General features: G+C 36.9%; 3 protein-coding genes across 4 annotated transcripts; 2 read left to right on the forward strand and 1 right to left on the reverse strand.

The window, feature by feature from the left end:
* Positions 1-1,587: 1,587 nt before the first annotated feature.
* LOC129941480 (cytochrome c oxidase assembly protein COX11, mitochondrial) lies at positions 1,588-3,251 on the reverse strand. 2 transcript variants are annotated; one of them, XM_056050118.1, is made up of 4 exons: positions 2,898-3,251; positions 2,199-2,522; positions 1,968-2,131; positions 1,588-1,850 (listed from the first exon to the last, which is right to left on the reverse strand). In XM_056050118.1, the coding sequence occupies exons 1-3, from the start codon at positions 3,114-3,116 to the stop codon at positions 1,982-1,984; spliced, it is 693 nt and encodes a 230-aa protein (XP_055906093.1). In that variant the 5' UTR covers positions 3,117-3,251; the 3' UTR covers positions 1,588-1,850; positions 1,968-1,981. The 2 variants fall into 2 exon arrangements, with proteins under 2 accessions (XP_055906093.1, XP_055906092.1); XM_056050117.1 differs by lacking the exon at positions 1,588-1,850 and having other exon boundaries at positions 1,861-2,131.
* A 56-nt stretch (positions 3,252-3,307) lies between these two features.
* LOC129941479 (fas-binding factor 1) lies at positions 3,308-6,511 on the forward strand. The gene is made up of 2 exons (XM_056050116.1): positions 3,308-4,797; positions 4,855-6,511. Exons 1-2 carry the CDS (start codon positions 3,431-3,433, stop codon positions 6,374-6,376), a joined length of 2,889 nt encoding a protein of 962 aa, XP_055906091.1. The 5' UTR covers positions 3,308-3,430; the 3' UTR covers positions 6,377-6,511.
* A 4,764-nt stretch (positions 6,512-11,275) lies between these two features.
* Positions 11,276-18,151, forward strand: LOC129941438 (glycosyltransferase 25 family member). The gene is made up of 6 exons (XM_056050064.1): positions 11,276-11,718; positions 11,790-12,018; positions 12,079-12,647; positions 12,713-12,841; positions 16,991-17,248; positions 17,315-18,151. The coding sequence occupies exons 1-6, from the start codon at positions 11,483-11,485 to the stop codon at positions 17,838-17,840; spliced, it is 1,947 nt and encodes a 648-aa protein (XP_055906039.1). The 5' UTR covers positions 11,276-11,482; the 3' UTR covers positions 17,841-18,151.
* The last annotated feature ends 834 nt before the right edge of the window (positions 18,152-18,985 follow it).

An 18,985-nucleotide genomic window follows, 5' to 3' on the forward strand; every position in this document is an offset into this window, starting at 1 on the left:
GTGTTGTTTTTTGCGTTAATAGCGGAGCCTAGATAGACGAAGTCCTTGACTACATCAAAGTTACGTCTGTCGATGGTCACGTTTTGACCGACACATCGGTGTTGTAAGTCCTTTCTTGACGACAGCATGTACTTAGTTTTGCCTTCATTTACCGTTAAACCCATTTTTGCCGCCTCAATACTCACAAAAGCCCCATTGACATCACGCTAAGTTCTTCCGATTATGTCAATGTCATCAGCATATGCTAGTAATTGGACAGACTTTTGAAAAATAGTGCCTCACTGCGTCTAGTGTTGACGATGTTAAAATCACATAACAGCGCATCACCTTGTCTAAAACTTTTGTTTGACATCGAAAGGGACTGTTAAGTTGTTTCAAACCTTTATGGAGCAGCTTGAATTCCCCATGGTCATCCTGCACAAACGGACGAGTTTGGCAAGGATTCCAAAACTAGACATGGCTCTATGCAGCTCGTGCCTGAAGATGCTGTCATATGCGGCCTTGAAATCGATGAAAAGATGGTGGGTGACGATTTAGTGTTCTTGGGTTTTATTTCCAGGATCTGCCGTAATGTGAATATTTCATCGACTGTGGACTTTCCTGGTCTAAAACCACACTGATAAGGACCTATAAGGTTCTTGACGATGGGCTTTAGACGTTCACATATTACGACAGAGAATGTTTTGTAAGCGATATTAAGTAGACTGATTCCTCTATAGTTGGTGCAGTTTAGAGGGTCTCCTTTTTTTAGGATCGGGCAAACAATACTGAGGTTCCATTCATCGGGCATGCTTTCTTCCGACCATATCTTACAGATAAGTTGGTGCACGCTCCTAACCAACTTATCTCCAGCTGCTTTAAGGAGCTAGGCATATAATCCATCCGGTCCAGCGGATTTGTTAGACTTCAGCTAAGATATGGCAATCTTTACTTCGTTTAAGTCGGAAAGGCGGGATTGTTGGTTTCTGCCGTCTATATTGATATATATCGTCACCCAGTTGCTTGAATCCCAGCACATTAGAGGCCGCTTCTCTGATTGCATCTTGGCAATGTTGCCACTGGTTTTCGATACATTGTCTTGGCGGCAGAGGACTTCGAGAGAGGTTACTTGTAACTCGGTCGGAAAAGGATTTGGCGATCTCTTGCGATTGTAGCCGTTCGACGTTGTACCTTCTCCCAGCATCTCCCTGTTTTGTCTTGGGTCTGGGAACCCGAAGTGCTACCTTGGCTACAACGATGTATTGGTCAGAGTCGATGTTAGCTCCCCGGAAAATTCGGACATCCATGATGCTGGAGGCGTATCTGGCGTTGATTGCAATATGGTCAATCTGGTTGACGGTAGATTGGCCTGGAGAAGTCCAAGTTCTTTTGTGGATGTTGAGGTGTGGAAAACACGTACTGGCAACCATAACGTTTCGCCCCGCAGCAAAATCTATGAGCCTGAATCCATTGTCGGAAGTGTTCTTACAAATTTGGAACATTTAAAAACAATCCTTAAATTTTAGGAGTCCTATTAATTTCAATGAAAAATTCAAAAACTCATTTAAAAGTTCAATAATGCTTATTTATTCATTTCCACAAAAACACTTATATCGTTAATTTTTAGATTTACAGCTCATTCTTTTAAAAATGCATGTGAAAATGTATATTCAAAAATTCATTAAAATAAAATACATTTTAACTGTATTTTTCCTTGAAAATTTCTAGGTGAAATATTGGTTAAGATTCACATTTCAAAAATACAAGATTTAAAGAAAAAGACTCCAGCAAAATTATTGAAAGTTTCACGTAATTTTAAAGATTCGAAGCAGATAACCGAATAGAGCTGTTATCCAATTTAAAATAAAAATCTACATCAAAGAAGTTTTAAAAATGTCAAATACTTATTTTTATTTACACTTTTATATTTATTTAAAAAAAAAAAACACAACAACATTTAAAAGAATACTAAACTAAAAATTACCTACTCTAATGTTTGTAATCAATGGGATTTAGCATAAGTTGGTATCGACAGCTTCAAACCATCTTTAGCTTCGAAGAAAGTATAAGATAACGTTATTGTATCAATGTTCTCCATTTTAGGATCATGTACAAATTCTGGATCAATGTAGAAGAAAACTGGCATATCCACCTAAACAAAAAAGAGTCAAAGTTAAAAATATTTAAAAAACAATAATACTTATAAAAGTTGCAGAAACCTCTTCATGTGGATTTAATTGTTGTTCCTCAAAGCAAAAACATTGAATTTTATTAAAATAAGCCCCCGCTTCGAAGGGAATCACATTGTAGGTACTTATTCCAATTACTGGCAGATCAGTGGGATTTCTAGCAGTGTAGAAAGCTAAAGCGGTTTCACCGGGCGCTACTTTTATTTCATATTGTTGTGGTTTGAAGTTCCATCGCATTGAAGCACCGATATCAGCATTAAATCGAATTTTTATGACTCGATCGGGAACTTTTTCCATTTTCTCGACTTTTTCCGCATCATGACCTATTGCTGTGGTTCCACCATAGTTATAAGCCTGCCAAAGAAAAAAGGTTGAAATCACTTATGTTTATAAAAGAAAATATTCAAGTGAAGCTTCCAGGGAACAAAATCTTATTGAATCAAGTTTGACACAAAAACAAGACTTGATGCCTTTTAAATCAGGATTTCAAGTTCTACATAGAATGGCTAAGCTAATAACTTTCCTTCAAATGGATTTTATTTTCAGAGAAGACGTGGACAAAATATAGATGAGATCCTACTCAAAATGCCAAAGAGAAACAAAAACACAACGATGGGGATGGTGAAATAGAAAGTACGTACAGGAACATCACTGCTGCACCCCTTATTTCAACGAACCTTTGGTACCAAAGAAGATCTAAATAAAAACAAGCTTACATGAAGTATTTACCTGGCAAAACATTCTATAAAGTGGAACTGCAGCATAGCTAAATCCTACAACAAGTACTCCGCCGGCAGTCACATAATACAAAGTCGATTTAATATTTTTCTGTGAGGAACTACTGCTTGTAGACTTCTCCCGAAGAGACCATACATTTGTCCTACTTTTGGATAGATTCACCACTGAATTACATACTCTATCTCGTAAGCGGGTAGCTAATTTTAACATTATTCTTATTTAATTAAAGTATTTTACTTTATTTTATAGGAAGGAGACGAATTTATAAATTTTTTCGGAACTAACAAAAATTACAAAATATTATGTTAACATGGATTGAGGTTAGTTCCAATAACAGCTGATGTGATGACAACTGGATTTTTACATTTCCTTCCATCGGATATCGTATGTTTGCGTTCAGGCGACTGAAACGAAATTTACGATATTCTTAAATTGCCATAGTTACCGTTGTTTGTATACAAAACAATTTAGTTTACTTTTTCTTCAAGCACCGTTTGGGTTTTTTAATTAATTCATTATAAAATATGTTTTCAAATTTAGACGATCCATTGGCAGATTTATTGAGTGATAATAGCAATGATAATGATAGCTTTTTCGATAACCAACCGGGAAAGAAAAAAGCCCAAAAGAAACCTCCATCTGTTGCCGGTAGAGCGTCCGGAGGTGGAGGAAAAGGTAAAATGGAAGATTTATTTGGGATCAAGGAGGAATCTGAGCCACAATTCAAAGTTCCACCCATAAGAACTCCCTTGATAACTGGCTCTGGCAGCAAAAAGGAAGAGAAGCCACCTTTGGCTACAAGTACCCCAAAACCAAAGACTAAACCGAACGATGATGTTGATATTCTGTCTGATTTGGGCTTTGATCCAAAAAATCCAAAATCCACTGTAGCGAGCAAGTCGAATCTCTTCGATGATATACTAAGTTCGATTGACTCTAAGAAGCCATCTTCTTCTGGTAAAGCAACTGAGGAGCTGAATGTCGTGAGAAGGGACGATGGAGTTGTTTCCACAAGAGGTACAATATCCCGTCAATCAACAGAAACTACAGATAATTCAGGAAACGTAGTACAGACTCGACCAAAGACTTCAACGGGAAGGAGATCATCGACGGCATCACCAGCGAAAAACAGTACTTTTGATTTATTTTCGCGAGACAATGATAGTCTTCGAGTTCCAGCACAGAAATCTAGGAAGAAAGCCTCCACCGCTGATTGGCTTGGTTTGGGCAATGACAATGAGTCCGAAGAAGAACCTTCAAATGTTGAAGTTTTAAAAATTCCAGACAATTTACCAACTAAGCCAGAAGTCAGGAAAATTAACGAAGAAGTTGAAACCGAAACACTAAGCGTCCCCGATTTAGAGCCCGAAGTTAAAATAGTTCCCCCAGAAGTTACTCCCTTACCACATCATCTTATGACCACAGTAAATATGGGAACTCAAAATGTGGCACAGATTATTGACCAGCAAATGACGCAACTAACTCTTGCTAGTCAAATGAAAAATCAAGAAGCCGCTTTAATGGAAATGCAAAGACGGCAATACGATCTCATATCCCGTCAAGAAACCCAATTCAATGAGCTTTTGCAAAAACAGCTTTCAAGGCAAAATCAACTCGAACAAAGTATAAAATCACAGCAGGAGCGTATTAATGCTCACATACAACTTTTGTTGAGTCAGCCAATAAGCGCCAGTTTTGTAGAAAGAGATCAAAGCGTTCCAACGTCACAAGATCAAAACGTTGCAAGTTCACAAGAAAAGTCAGAAGCGTTAATTGAGCTGCAGGCTGATGTAAGGCGTTTGGAGCTGGAAAAACTACGTTTGGAGGACTTAGTGTCTACAATCAATGCCAATTATGAAAAGGAAATCGAAATAATTGAGAAATCTTTCAAGTAAGAGTGTTAATTTTTCTGGAATCAGTCTTTTTATAATATCTTTATTCTTTATAGAAAACAAATATCGGTTCTTGAAGAGCATCTAGCATCAGTGGAGACTCGCTTAAAAAACGAAAATGCTGCTCTGCATGAGTTCTACTCGGACCAGCTTAAAAATGTTAATATCGAAAAAATCGATATGAAAGCTCGTTTGGAAGGGAATTTGAATGATTTAAGGAAAACTCATGAAGAAGAAATTCGAAGAATCAAGAGCAACCACGAAGAAGACATGGACGGCTTGAAAGATGATCATAGAAAGATGATTGAAACAATAAGACAATCCAAACTCTTTGAATTCGCTGCTGTTCAGGAGAATGGTTCATACTTGGAAACTCTTCGAATGGCATCATCTAACCTAGAATCGGTAACGGGTGATCTCCAATCGCTCAAATCTGAAATGGAACGTAAAATAGATAGCGTTCATCGGGAAAGGGAGATGAGGTTGAATACCCGTGAAAAGAAGGTAGAAGATTCTGAGAGAAGAATTCAACAGCTGGAAAGTGCAAACGAAGAGGAAAAGACTCGCCTTATGGAACTTGTGACAACTCTGGAGAGTCAGCTGAAACAACTTTCTAAGGATTCGTCTGAAGAAAATTGGATTATGCGCCAAAAAATGGCTGCTCTGGAAGCCGAAAAAATCACTTTCGAAAAAGAAAAAACTTTAATCAGGGAACAAATGGCTAAGGATGAAAAGCGAATCGAGGAGTTGAAAGAGGACCAATTGCAAGAGAAACAAAGACTAATGGAGCAAATTCATGAAGAACGCGTCCAACTTAACATTGAGAAGGCCAAAATAGAAACTGCCAAAAAACTTGAATCTCACACAAGCATCGAACAATCTCGACTTGAAATTGAAGCTTCATTAAAAGTTGCCCAAGATGTCACCCGACAGGCAGAAGCTGAGAGGGAGCGATTCTTTAAACTTCAACGTCAGTTCGAAGCCCAAAAACGTTCCTTAATCGATAAAGAAAACGAAATTCGTTTTAAAGAACAAGAACTTGAGCAAGATATTTTGCAAGCTCGTGCCAGTGAGCGAAGAGCTAATGAAGCCACTCAGAAAGCTCGATTATCTGAACAAAACTTCAACGAAAAAGTCACATTTCTACAGCAAAAACTCAGGGAACTAAGTGAAAAGGAATCTCGTCTTTCCCAAGAACGTCTGAAACTTTCCCAGGAACGTATTGATCTACAAAATATGAGATCAAAACTTGAGCAAAACAGGTGCAGCTTATGTCGGATAGGTGAACGAAATGGAGAACTTTCACAGGTGTTAAGACCAAGCCTCAGGGGAATTGATGGAATACCGGTGATTGATGATAATCAATACTTTATGGAAAGTTCAAGAAACGGCGCTGATGTAGATCGATTCTTAGACGAAAATGTTTCAATTTCACTTGAAAGATTAAAAAACACTTCAAATCATAACTGGGAGGATCAAGTTGAAGCAATGAGGCCAAGTAGCAATGCGGGAGATCCATCAGTAATGGAGTTTGATTTTTCAAAATTTCTTCCAACTAATGATTACATGAAAAATTGAAAATTTTAAAATAATAATTTAATTCAATGTACTGCTATAAATTCAAGACATATTTTTGTCCTTAGATAGTTTTATAAATATTTAAGAATATTGAGATAACCTTCTAAAATTAACTCAATGTTTTAATAAAATGAAAGGCAAATAAAACTCTGTATGATTTTAAAATACGTCTGAAAAATTAAGACAAATAAAATAAATCCAAGAATGAGTGTTGGTATATATAACCTTAAAAAACAGATTAAAAGTAAGTACTTTAGAAAAACAAAATTTTTTGAATCTAGTAGAACGCAAACAAAATCCTACAGAAAATATTTACTTACTTACTTAAGGTGGCGCTACAGTTCTGTGTAAACTAGGGCCTCACCCAACAAACTTCTCCATCTTGCTCGGTCCCTAGCTAGATGTCTCCAAGTTGGGTGAGGTCACTTTCAACTTGTGCGCAACACCTGATCCAAGGTTTTCCTCTACTGAGCTGTCCTATGGGCGTGGATTCGAAGACTTTACCCTTCTGGCTAAGTCTACGTCGCTGTACAGCCTAATACTCTACTCCCCTTCGATGCATGCGAGACCGTAGATCACACGAAGAACTTTTCTCTCGAAGCGACCCAAGGTGCTTTCATCCGCTTTTGTCATGGTCTATACTTCTGCACCGTATAGCAGGAAGGGGATGATAAGGGTCTTATGAAGCAACACTTCGGACCCTCGAGAGAGGACTTTACCACTCAATTGCTTTCTTAGTCCAAAGAAACAGCGGTAAGCAAGAGTTATTCTGCGTTTGATCTCAGCGCTGGCCGTTAGATTCAACTGCTATGGCAGTTGTCTACCTTTTTTCATCAGAATGCGTAATGGAATCGTTTCAATATTTTGAAACCTAGATTCGAACAATTTCGGCAACTCTGATAGTGACGGATTGGTCCTTGGGGCATCTAGGGACTGCTCGAAGAGGATCCTACTCTCATCGTCAACTTTTTTCAGGATAGGGTGCACGACAATTTGATCCCAATCATACGCCGCGTATAAATGATTGTCCAGGGCTTGAATTCCTTCCTTTGTTAGAATCGGTAACGGTCCTTTGTTGTTAGCTAGAAGCAGTTCCCGATGCTGGATGTTAAAACAATAATTTTTTTGAGCTGTGCGCTCAAAAGTAGTTGTTTGTTGTCATATTTGTCAATCAGTGTATTTCAAGCTGATCCAAAATAACTATCTGCAGCTGGAATTCAAATGGAAGACATGTGCATTCCAGAGGACACAAGCGTCTACAGGTTTTTCTCAAAACTCACCTCTGTCTATCAACTCCTACTCTCACCTTCCCGCGGTAAACATCGGGTGCCTAGTACCTCAACTGGAGATTGGGTTCTAACCCCAGTTTAAAGTTCTGAGGGCCGCAAACGAGAGAGTGGGGGAGAGGTGTTTCCGCTAAGTCACCTCTCCTTATCCAGACGGCAGCGGATGAATTCTCGAGATGGAATCAACGGTGGCGTCTGCAGTTGCAGTAAGGTTGAACTACTTAGTGAACACCTTATATGGCTTCTTCGACATATTGGGAGCCCAGGCCTGTAAGGAGCGGTTTATCCGGTTCCGCGTCCTTGGAATTATACTAAGGATCTGGCTCTCCAAGTTGGGGGTTGTGCTATCGGGGTGACTTCCTGGCAATACCTTAATTGCGAAGGACCAACAAGCCTCGGATACGGACAGATTCACTGTTGACAACCCACGCAAACGAAATAAGGACAACGAACTTCGGATATGTACGTGGAATGTTAGGTCCCTTAACAGACCACGTGCAGCCGAACAATTAGCGGAAGCCCTTAACTGCTGCAAGGCAGATATTACAGCCATCCAAGAAGTGCGATGGGATGGACCGGGCAAACGCAAACTAAAAGACTGCGATATCTACTACGGCGACTGCTACCGAGAACAAAGACAGCGTCTATTTGGGTGTGGATTTGTTGTTGGAACTAGGCTCAGGCAAAAAGTCTTGAGATTCAACAGTGTGAGCGAGCGCATCACGACAATCCGCATCAAGGCTAAATCCGCCAACATAAGCCTAATATGCGCGCATGCCCCAGAGGAGAAAGATGAAGAAACCAAAGACATATTCTTCGAGCTCTTGGACAAGACATATGAGCAGTGCCCTGGCTATGACATTAAAATTGTCTTAGGAGATTTGAATGCCAAGCTAGGAAGAGAAGACATCTTTAGTGGCATAATCGGGAGATACAGCCTGCTAAACATCACCTCCGAGAACTGATTCAGGCTGGTCGATTTCGCTGCGGGGCGAGACGTTCTGATAGCTAGTACGCAGTTAACGCATCTTAATATCCACAAGGGGACATGGAAATCTCTTGATCAATCAACCGTCAACCAGATTGACCACATTGTGATCGACGCATGACACTTATCCAGTATACAGGATTTCCAAACATTCGGAGAGGCCAACATTGACTCGGACCACTACCTCGTTGTAGCCAAGGTACGTCTACGGATATCCCGATCCAAGCCAAAACAAGGAAGTTTTGTGAGAAGATTCGACGTTAGACGGATACAATCGCAAGAGACTGCCATGTTCTTTTCCGATCGAGTCTCTAATAACCTCTTAAGGAGTGCTATGCTGCCTGCATTAAGCATTGAAAACCAGTGGCAACATTGCCTTGCAGCCATCAAAAATGCCGCCTCTGAAGTGCTAGGTTGTACAGGGCCACCACAGCGAAACTCTCGAGCTCTTCGAGCAGAAGAGGAGAGAGGAACACTGGCTTCTTAGATTAAAAAAAAAGAGAGCATGAGAAGCGCGCGATCAAGGAGATAGAGGGATGTCACAACAGGAATGAGGTTCGTAAATTTTACCAAAAGTTAAAAAAAAACATCCCAAGGGTACCAGCCACGAACCGAAGCCTGTAAAGATGATCAGGGGAACATCGTAGTAGAACCGCAGTTGATGTTGAGAATATGGAAAGATCACTTCTCCAAATTATATATCAGCGATGACGAACCGAATTAAGCTGTAAGGGAGATAGAACCACTCAACCTAGGCGACGCAGATCAACTATTCCGCCTACCCGACCTTGAAGAAGTAAAGATAGCTATATCGAAACTTAAGTCAAACAAAGGTGCTGGAGCTGACGGCATCGCTGCTGAACTATTCAAAGCGGCAGGTGATGCCTTGGTACGGAGCATGCACCAACTCATCTGCAAAATATGGTCGGAAGAAAGCATGCCTGATGAGTGGAATCTCAACATAGTGTGCCCGATACATAAGAAAGGAGACCCTCTAAACTGCGCCAACTACAGAGGCATCAGTCTCCTTAACATTGCGTATAAGATCCTCTCTGCCGTATTATGTAAAAGTCTGAAGCCGTTTGTCAACAATCTAATTGATCCTTATCAGTGCGGCTTCAGACCAGGAAAGTCCACTATAGATTAAATATTCACACTACAGCCAGATCTTTGAAAAAACCCAGGAACTTCAAATCGATACCCTCCATCTCTTTATCGATTTTAAAGCCGCGTATGACAGTTTCTATAGGGAAGAACTCTATACAGCAATGTCTATTTTTGTTATCCCTGTCAAACTTATCCGTTTGTGCGGAATGATGCACTGTTATGCGACTTCTTCAACATTGTTCTGGAAAAAATTGTGCAAAACTCAACCGTCAACACTAGAGGCACAATCTTCCGTCTGGGTCATGTAGAGTGAATGGACATCAACGCTTCAGCCCGGAAGGTCTTCAAATCCAATCCCGAGGGACGGCGCAGTAGATGAAGAACGTGACTCAGGTGGGGCACTCAGTTGGGTGAAGGTCCGCCCGGACTGTAGCGCCACCTTAGGGAAGTAAGTAAGCTGGAAATCCTTGAATCAAACTGAGCACTTCACTGGTCAGATTAGTCAGTTAGTACAGGTTTCGGGCTGGTGAAATCTGTTATCCAAGGACGCCACTTAAGGTAACTTCCAGACTTGCCTCTTGTTTGCAGGCCATTCAGCTGAATCTCTAACTCTTTCTAAAGATGAAAATAGAATCTACTTCCTCCAAATCACCATCCACGCATTTAAAGATTAATTGTATGTGTTCAAAATTGTCCACTAGGTTTTTAACCTTTATTTCGAATATATGGGGACAGGTATTTTTTAGTTTTGCAATGAAACTATCCACTGTTTACTTTGTAGGTATTTATTGCATTTGAGGAAGTGGTCTTTTATTTTTTTTGATTTTACTGCTTTGTTGCGGTAAAATTTACCATTTGAATAAAATTAAATCCAGGTACACTTAAAACCTTAATATATGCGTACTGTCACCTTCGCCAATGAATATTCAAAAACACAAATTAAACTTTATCATTCTTTTAATTAAACTATTTATTTATTCATATTATTAGACAAGGTGTGTTCTCAAAAAATGTTTCCAATTATACGATGAGCTGTGATGTGATGTGCAGGCTTACAATCGTAAGAACTGGCCAATCAGCAAGCGAGTGAACAGTCCACGAAAGATTCATATTTCGTCTAGTGAACCTCAGGACTTCAGCTTATCGCAGCTCTCGTTAAAAATCAAGAAATTAAGAAAAGATATTTGATATTAAAATGTGCGTATTATGCAGTTATTTAAGTTTGAACGCTTTTATTTTTCAAAGCCTGCCAAATAAATTATGAATCCGAAAAAATAGATCATAGGGTATCTTAAAATAAAAGGAAAACATTTCTCTTTACTGCAGTCTTTCGATAAAACTTTTCTTATATCGTAAGATTCCAATATGTAAACAAATCCTCTTCCATCAACCATCATCCCCACTATTCCCATGATGGAATTAAAAACAACCAAATCCAAATGCTGGAACTGGAAGCAACGTTTTCCACCCATCTCGCTCTAATATGTTTAATGATAAGAAATGTCATTTATCAAATTCAAAACACACAAAAAAAAAGATTCTTCATTTAAATACTTCTTCGTTCTTCTTCTGAATTCTTTTTCTATTCAATGCGAACAAATCCAGATCCCGACGCGGAGTCATCATCGGCGGAAGTATAGTTTTGTTGGTCTGTTGACAACGTGCCATCTTGTTTAATGAGTGAGATTGTGCTGATAGAACAATTCTAATTTAATCGATTACAAAATGAAGTCTTTGGGGTTAAAGTTGTTATTGGTCTTAACTGTTGCAATAAGTTTTGTCAATAGCAATGCACCGGCTTCGGCTTCTACTGCCACTTCCATCGAGAATTCAGAAGCAGATACAGAAAAACTTCCAACAGTTTTAATTGCAACACTCGTCCGTAACAAAGAACACACTCTGCCGTATTTTTTGACCTACTTACAGAATCTATCTTATCCCAAAGACCGTATCGCACTATGGTAAGTTCGAAGTTTATTTTAGATAGGAGATTGGTAACTTAAAGGTCTAAATGTTTTGGTTTTTCTTAAAGGATTCGTTCTGACCATAATGAGGATAACAGCATCGAAGTTATTCAAGTTTGGCTTGAGAAGGTTAAAGAGAAATATCATAATGTAGACTTTGCATTTGAAAAAACACTCCAGAGCCATCAGAATGAGAGTTCACCGACGGATTGGCCTGAGGCGAGATTTAATCATTTGATAGCCCTCAAAGAGGAAGCCATGCGAAAGGCAAAGGAAATATGGGCTGATTATATTTTTGTAAGTTGTGTTATCTTTCTGAGCGGCCCAAAATCATAAATACTACTGGTATCTTCATAGTTACTTGATGCAGATGCTCTTCTAACTCATCCCGAAACCCTCACTGATTTGGTATCGCTGCGTTTACCAATTGTAGCTCCGGTGCTATTATCCGGTGGACTGTACTCGAATTATTGGTGTGGCATGACGAGTGATTATTACTACCAGCGTACAGATGAGTATAAGGAAATCTACAACGGCGAGAAGATTGGCTATTTCCAAGTGCCCATGGTGCACAGTGCTGTGTTAATTAATCTCAATCATAAACCTACCGATTTGCTGACTTTCGATCGGTCTAGTTTGATCGACAAACAGACAAATAATCTTCTAGATCCCTCGTGCCGTTTATACAATGGTCCCCTAGATGACATCATTATATTTGCATCATCGGCGAATTGTTCTGGAGTGCCGATGTTTATTAGCAATGAGAAACTATATGGTTATATTTTGGAGCCATTAGACAGCAACGAGTCGTTCGATCGTGACCGCATGCAGTTGTTGAATACGAAAACAACAATAATAGTTGATCATCCTGTGGGAGATGTTTTGGTGGATGACATTTTCAAGGATTACATTCAGTATCCAGAAAAGTAAGCGAGATCTTTTGTGATGGTTTTGTTTTTGTATCTAATAAACAACATTGTATTTTCTTTAGACACAAACTAACACTGGATCATATTTATATGATAAATTTGGAAAGACGCCCAGAACGCAAATTTAGAATGCAAAATTTGTTCCGCGAACTCGGTCTGGATGTTGAATACTTTCCAGCTGTCGATGGCAAGTAAGTTATTTTTAGTCTTTTAAAAAGTTTTCTTTTTTTTTGAAGAAATTTGTATGCAAATTATTAGAAATTATAGATTCAAAAAATTTGTATGTGTATTGAAGTTGGTCTAGAAAATTCGTTCATTTTACTTAATAATATATGCAATTTAGAGATAAGATTTAAAAAAGACGACACACATTTTAAATTGCATAAATTATTTTATTTTATGATTGTTATTATAATTTTTTGTTTAAATGTAGTCAAATAAAAAATAAAGGTCATTAATCGAAAGAAAGAAGAGAGAAATATTTGACAATATTTTAGTATTGACAGCTTATTATTTATAAATTCCTGTTTTGTTACTTTAATTTTAAAATAAAATTATTTCTAGTGTGCTGAAAGTCCTTAGCTTGAGTAAAGACGTTTGAAAATTGTTTACTTTTTTCTCAGATGCCAAAAAAATAAAATCAATCAATATCAAATATTCACTTACAGTGGCTCCCACGACTAATCGGACACATGAAATATATTTTTTTTGCAATGCATTTCTTCCAACAAAATGTATGAAAACTATAAAACATTATAACCATTTTATATGACATTTAAACACATTTTTATTTTAAATAAGCCAAAATTAAAATCCAAGCCAATAAACAGCAAATTATAATAATATTTAGTACTTAGTTGCGAATCCTTTTAATTTAATCGCTTTCTCAAGGCGTCGCATAGTGATGCGAGAGCGGAAAAAAGCCTTTTGAAAAAGTGTTAAATAACCCGAGCGTATGTAATAAAAGTATTTTTTAAAATATACAGTGCCGGTAAAAAAATAGCACTTCAAGCATACAAACAAATTACAGCTAAATATTTATGGCCTTTAACGTAATATGTTATTGCTTGAAGTGTTCTCTCTCTCTCTTATGCAACTCTGTTTTTTTCTATGCGGCCATAGAAAAATTAGTTTTTTGTCGATAAAAAAAATAGCACCGACTGAAGTTTCCACAAGAAAAATATTTTTTTCATTATTATTTTTCAAGGTTAGGCTATTTAATATCAAATTTTGATTGTCTTATTGATTTCTGTCCATTTTAAAATCAAAATTTAGTTTAAAAAAAAAAAAAAATAGTTCGCGGAAAACACAGCACGGACGAGAAACGAGCTTTCACCCAAAAACTTATTGCAGAAGCTAAATCCTACAGTGAAGTTCGGCGTTTAGTGGAGTGCTCCATAAAAAATAATAAGGAACGCAATAATATATGCTCCCAAAGGTGAAACTCTTGGACGAAAACCTGCAATGACAACTAATGCCATCAGTTCGAGAAAGCCAGAAAAGTCCCTTCAAGACTGCAACTAAGCTCAAAAAGGAATTAAATATAACAGCATGCGTGGAAACTGTTCGACTTAGATTGAGGGAAAACAATTTAAACAATTTTTACTGCAGAACATGCGAAAAATCGTATAAATTAAGCTAAAAAGCATTTAAATTGGCCAACTGAGAAATGTCGCAATATTTTATGGTCGGACGAGAGTAAAATCGTGATGTTTGGATGCAAGGGGTCTCGTCCCTATGGGAGAAGACCCGCGAAAGCGGAATATAACCCCAAATTCGGAACCAAGTTGTAAAGCATGGGGGAGCAAGCATAATGGTATGGGCATCTTTTTCATACAATTGAGTTGGACCTACACATTGAATAAAGACAGTTATGGATCAACATGTTTATGTTGACATTCTCCAAAATGTTATGCTTCCTTATGCAGAGGAGGAAATGCCGCTTTTGTTGATCTTCCAACAGGATAACGACCCCAAACATACCAGCAGAAAGGCACAGTGCAATCGCTTACCTAAACCCCATTGAAAATGTATGGACTGACGTGAAGAAATCTGTTCCCAAATTAAACCAACGAGCAATCATTCACTCTGGATGTCTAAGATGTCTTGGGAGAGTATTTTAGTCCAAAGGTGCCAAGGCTTGATCAATTCCATGACCAGGCGATGTGAAGCCGTTATAGCCAACAAATTTTATTCAACTAAATATTAGTGAAATGGACACTTGTTTAAGAAAAATAAGTTTTATAAAAAAATAGAATTTTTAGTATTTTTAGGTAGGCCTTTGCAGCTAGAAGCTCAATAATTTTATATTAACATGTAATTTATTACTTGTTTAATAAATATATAATAATAATAATAATAATAATTTGAATAACAAGCAGTGGGGCTATTTTTTTTAACGATTATTTTTTTATATTTTTTAGAAAAATTAACTCTATTTTTCTATTATCTAAAAAAAAATACATTATTTATAATAGATCCCTTCTATAAGTAATCTGAAGCTTTAGTTCTAAGAAAAAATGCTTTTTCTTAACGTTTTGATTTAAAAAAGCACCAAAATATACCAAGAAAGTAGGTATGCCTCCATACATTCATGTTAAAGCACAGAAAAAATCAGCTTCAGATACGTACAGATGTGGAAGTTATGCACAAAAATGTTTCAAGGAATCGGATTTCAAAAAACTCCTTCCACTATCCAGAGAGTTTGAAATAATTGGTGTTCACCGGAAAAAGTAGGGTATAACTTCAAGCTAAAAGTCTCTAATATGAATACGAAAGACCGTTAGATGCAAGTTGCATGGTAATTTTTTTTGTAAGAATATCCATTATTTAAATAATTGTCAATCTAATAAAATATGACCAGCACTGCTATTTTTATGAACACAACTGTATAAGATTAATCTAAACATGTTTGTCAAATTTCGTTTAAATCCGTTAACCGTTCAGATTAAGTAGACTTTTTTCCGCTCTCCCATACAAACCGAACCACTGTGCGTCGTGGTTTTAAAGAGACAAGTTTTTATCATACTTCAGGACTTATATTCGCCATTCCTCTCGAAGGCCCGTCTTAAGAGCCTCAGTGTTACTAAAGTTCTTTAAAGCAACTCGACGTCCCAGTTAATCCATTATATGCTTGATTGCATTAAGCTCAGGTGTCTTTTTGTGTGTTTTAAGCTCCTTAAAGCATTTATACAGTAACCAAGACCTTGCTGTACAATATGTATGTGTAGTTGTCCTAGTTTAAGATTAAATTGTCTTGTATTCCGAGCTAATTGACACTGGAACACAAATGTTGTTTCAAAATATTGATGTTAGCCTATGGTTGATTAGTCTAAAAAGAAGCTTCTCATTGTACTTCTCCAGCTTCTTTCTTTTTTACTATTCTGCTCACATGAATCCTATTTTCTTCTTTAAATTGTGAAATTATGTAATGAACTATTAAAGGGCTCCAATGCACAATTTCTGCTATTTCTCGTACGGATTTACCATCCTGTGCAACAAAACCAATATTCGAATTTCCATTTCTTTCCTTTTGGCGTCATTTCGTGGTAGAGTAAGAAACTACTTAAAATGTAAGTAAAAGCCTTCCGTAATAAAAGGTTAATAAAATAACATTATCATTTAAAGTGAAAAATACCTTTACAGAGTAACTATAGTGCAAAAACAGTTAGTGTCCGATTAAATATGTTTTAAAATGATAAATAAGTTCTAATACTTTTATACTTTTTTCCCGGAAAAATTGCATTACGAATGTTTACATTTTATTTGTTCGATTAGTCGTGGGAGCCACTTTATACAGTCCCTGGTCATATTAGACGCACTGCAGAATTTTTATAATTATTAGAGTTCAAATTTTTAGAATGTTCATTAATTTTATTTGGAATTTGTTTATGACTCTTCCAAAAAAAACTTATATTGATTTACATTTAAGCTATTTTCAATTTTATGTACTGATTTGTTAGTTTTTGAACGTTGACAAAATTAGAAATGTTGAACAAATTTTAATGTAAATGTTTTAAAATTAAAGAAAATGGTCGTACTAATAATTTGTCCACTTTTTCATCTTCAAATTTAATAATAACAGAAACATTTTCGTAGATTTTTCAGGTATCAACCACGTTTGTATATTTAAACAAAAATACTAAAATATTGTTATTGTTAACTAGACCTACCTCAATTTTGCTAAATTACCTAAACTAAATTAAAAACTAAATATGTGTATTTAAGTCCGTTTCCATGTTCATATTTCCTTTTGAATTTGATACTTCTTCTCTAAACGCTTGTTCCTTTATCTGTGTTATCACACTAAACACACATTTCTTTTTATTCGTTCTATATAGAAAACTAGACCTGGAAACGATCAACAGCATGGGAATCGAATTCTTCGAAGGCTACGAAGACCCCTATCACCAACGACAAATGACTATGGGAGAGGTTGGTTGTTTTCTAAGTCACTATCGCATTTGGGAAAAAATGATTGCGAATAATCAAAAAGAAGTTCTTATCATAGAGGATGATATTCGTTTTGAAACATATTTCACCGATCGAGCAGTAAGCATCCTAGAACAAGCTCGAAACAGTGGAGAATTTGATTTGATGTAAGTTTTAAAAATATATCAATTTTTTAAGAAATTTATTTTGATAGATGCTTTGGCTCTTTTTAGATACTTTGGTCGAAAAAGATTGAAGGACGAAGTTGAACCTGAAGTAGAAAAAACTGAAAACCTCGTACACGTTGGCTATTCCTACTGGACACTTGGTTATGTCTTAACACTGAGTGGTGCCAAGAAACTCATAGCTAGTGAACCATTGAAAAAACTCATCCCTGTCGATGAATATCTTCCTGTAATGTTTAACCGACATCCCAACGACACATGGAGTGCAGGATTTTCACCGAGAAATCTCATAGCCTACAGTGCTGCTCCATTGATAATGTTTCCCACACATTATACTGGCGAAACAGGTTATATATCGGATACAGAAGATTCGGAAATTACAACACAAAAATTGTTAAAAGAAGGAAAAGATTTCCAATATAAAAGTGATCGAGAGACAAATTTCGCGGCAGCTGCCGCTACCGCTGCTGTCACCGAAGAAACAACAAAAATGATATTGGAAGCAGAACTGCATCATCAACTATCAAATGAATTTGGCAGCTCATTGAGTAAACACGATGCTACGGAGCTTTAGTTTGATGGATATTCTACACATGAAATGAACATTTTTATACTCTCTAACGGTTATATTGAAAGAATCGTCATAATTTTAATATACTCGTAATACTAATACTTTGCCATGATTTATGTGCCTTATAAAAAAGAGAACAACGAATCTCTTTTTTTATTCAAATTAGTTCTTTTAAATAATTTTAGTTTGTTAAGTTAAACAAAAAAGCTAAGTAACCAATAAGCAATATGATTGCATGAAAATAGTTTTAACGTATTTTTCCAAAAAATGAATCATATTCTAAATGCAGTGCATCAAATAAAAATAATATACAACAAAAATGATTAGACTTTTTCTTGCATCAGCAATTTACTTTTTGTATTTCGTGTAACTGCTAAAATAGAACTTGTCGCTTAAATAGAAATATGTACCTTCAGGGCTTCCAAATGGAGATATATTTTTAAAGGGAATAGCTACACCTCGTAAAGAATCAATGCTTAGCGACTTCAAACTGTGAACTATAATAGTTTGGAAAGCGAGTAATGGCAGGGATAGCGACACTTGTAATACCGAAACCGAATGGCTAATATTGGAAAAGTACATTTTCATGTCAAGGCTTACTCTTGGATGATTTATCAATTCCTCGGTAGTGGCTATGGGAGTGACAGATTGAACAGTCCTATGGGGTCTTTGATTTTGAAATATTCTGAATTTACTTCGATCTATCGAGAATACAATTTCCTTTGGAATTTTTCCCAGCAATAATGTTACATCAAATTCACTTTCACTCAATTCAATCGAAAAAAGGACAAAATAAGTCGACGCGATTAAATTATCGCCTTTTAAGCCTGATACAAGATCTTAAGGATTTAACTTAAACAGTTTGGGAATGAATCTAATGGGGCTTTCCATGGGTTAAATAAATCAATTTCTTCCTGATCTAGATCTGTCAAACACACAAATTTACCGGTTTTTTATATTGTATTTTGATTAGACACAGTGCGAGCAATTAGGAAAGGAGGGTAGGATTATAAAGGAAAAACCGATGCACATTGATTATGAATGTCTGCACATCGTAATGAGTGGGAAATATTGAGCCTGGTAAAGCATTCCTCATTCGTGTAGTGCTGCTTAAGATCCCTGTACTTAATTGTATAAAGAGTAAACTG

This window comes from Eupeodes corollae, chromosome 1, assembly GCF_945859685.1.
Source record: "Eupeodes corollae chromosome 1, idEupCoro1.1, whole genome shotgun sequence".
Taxonomy (NCBI): domain Eukaryota; kingdom Metazoa; phylum Arthropoda; class Insecta; order Diptera; family Syrphidae; genus Eupeodes; species Eupeodes corollae.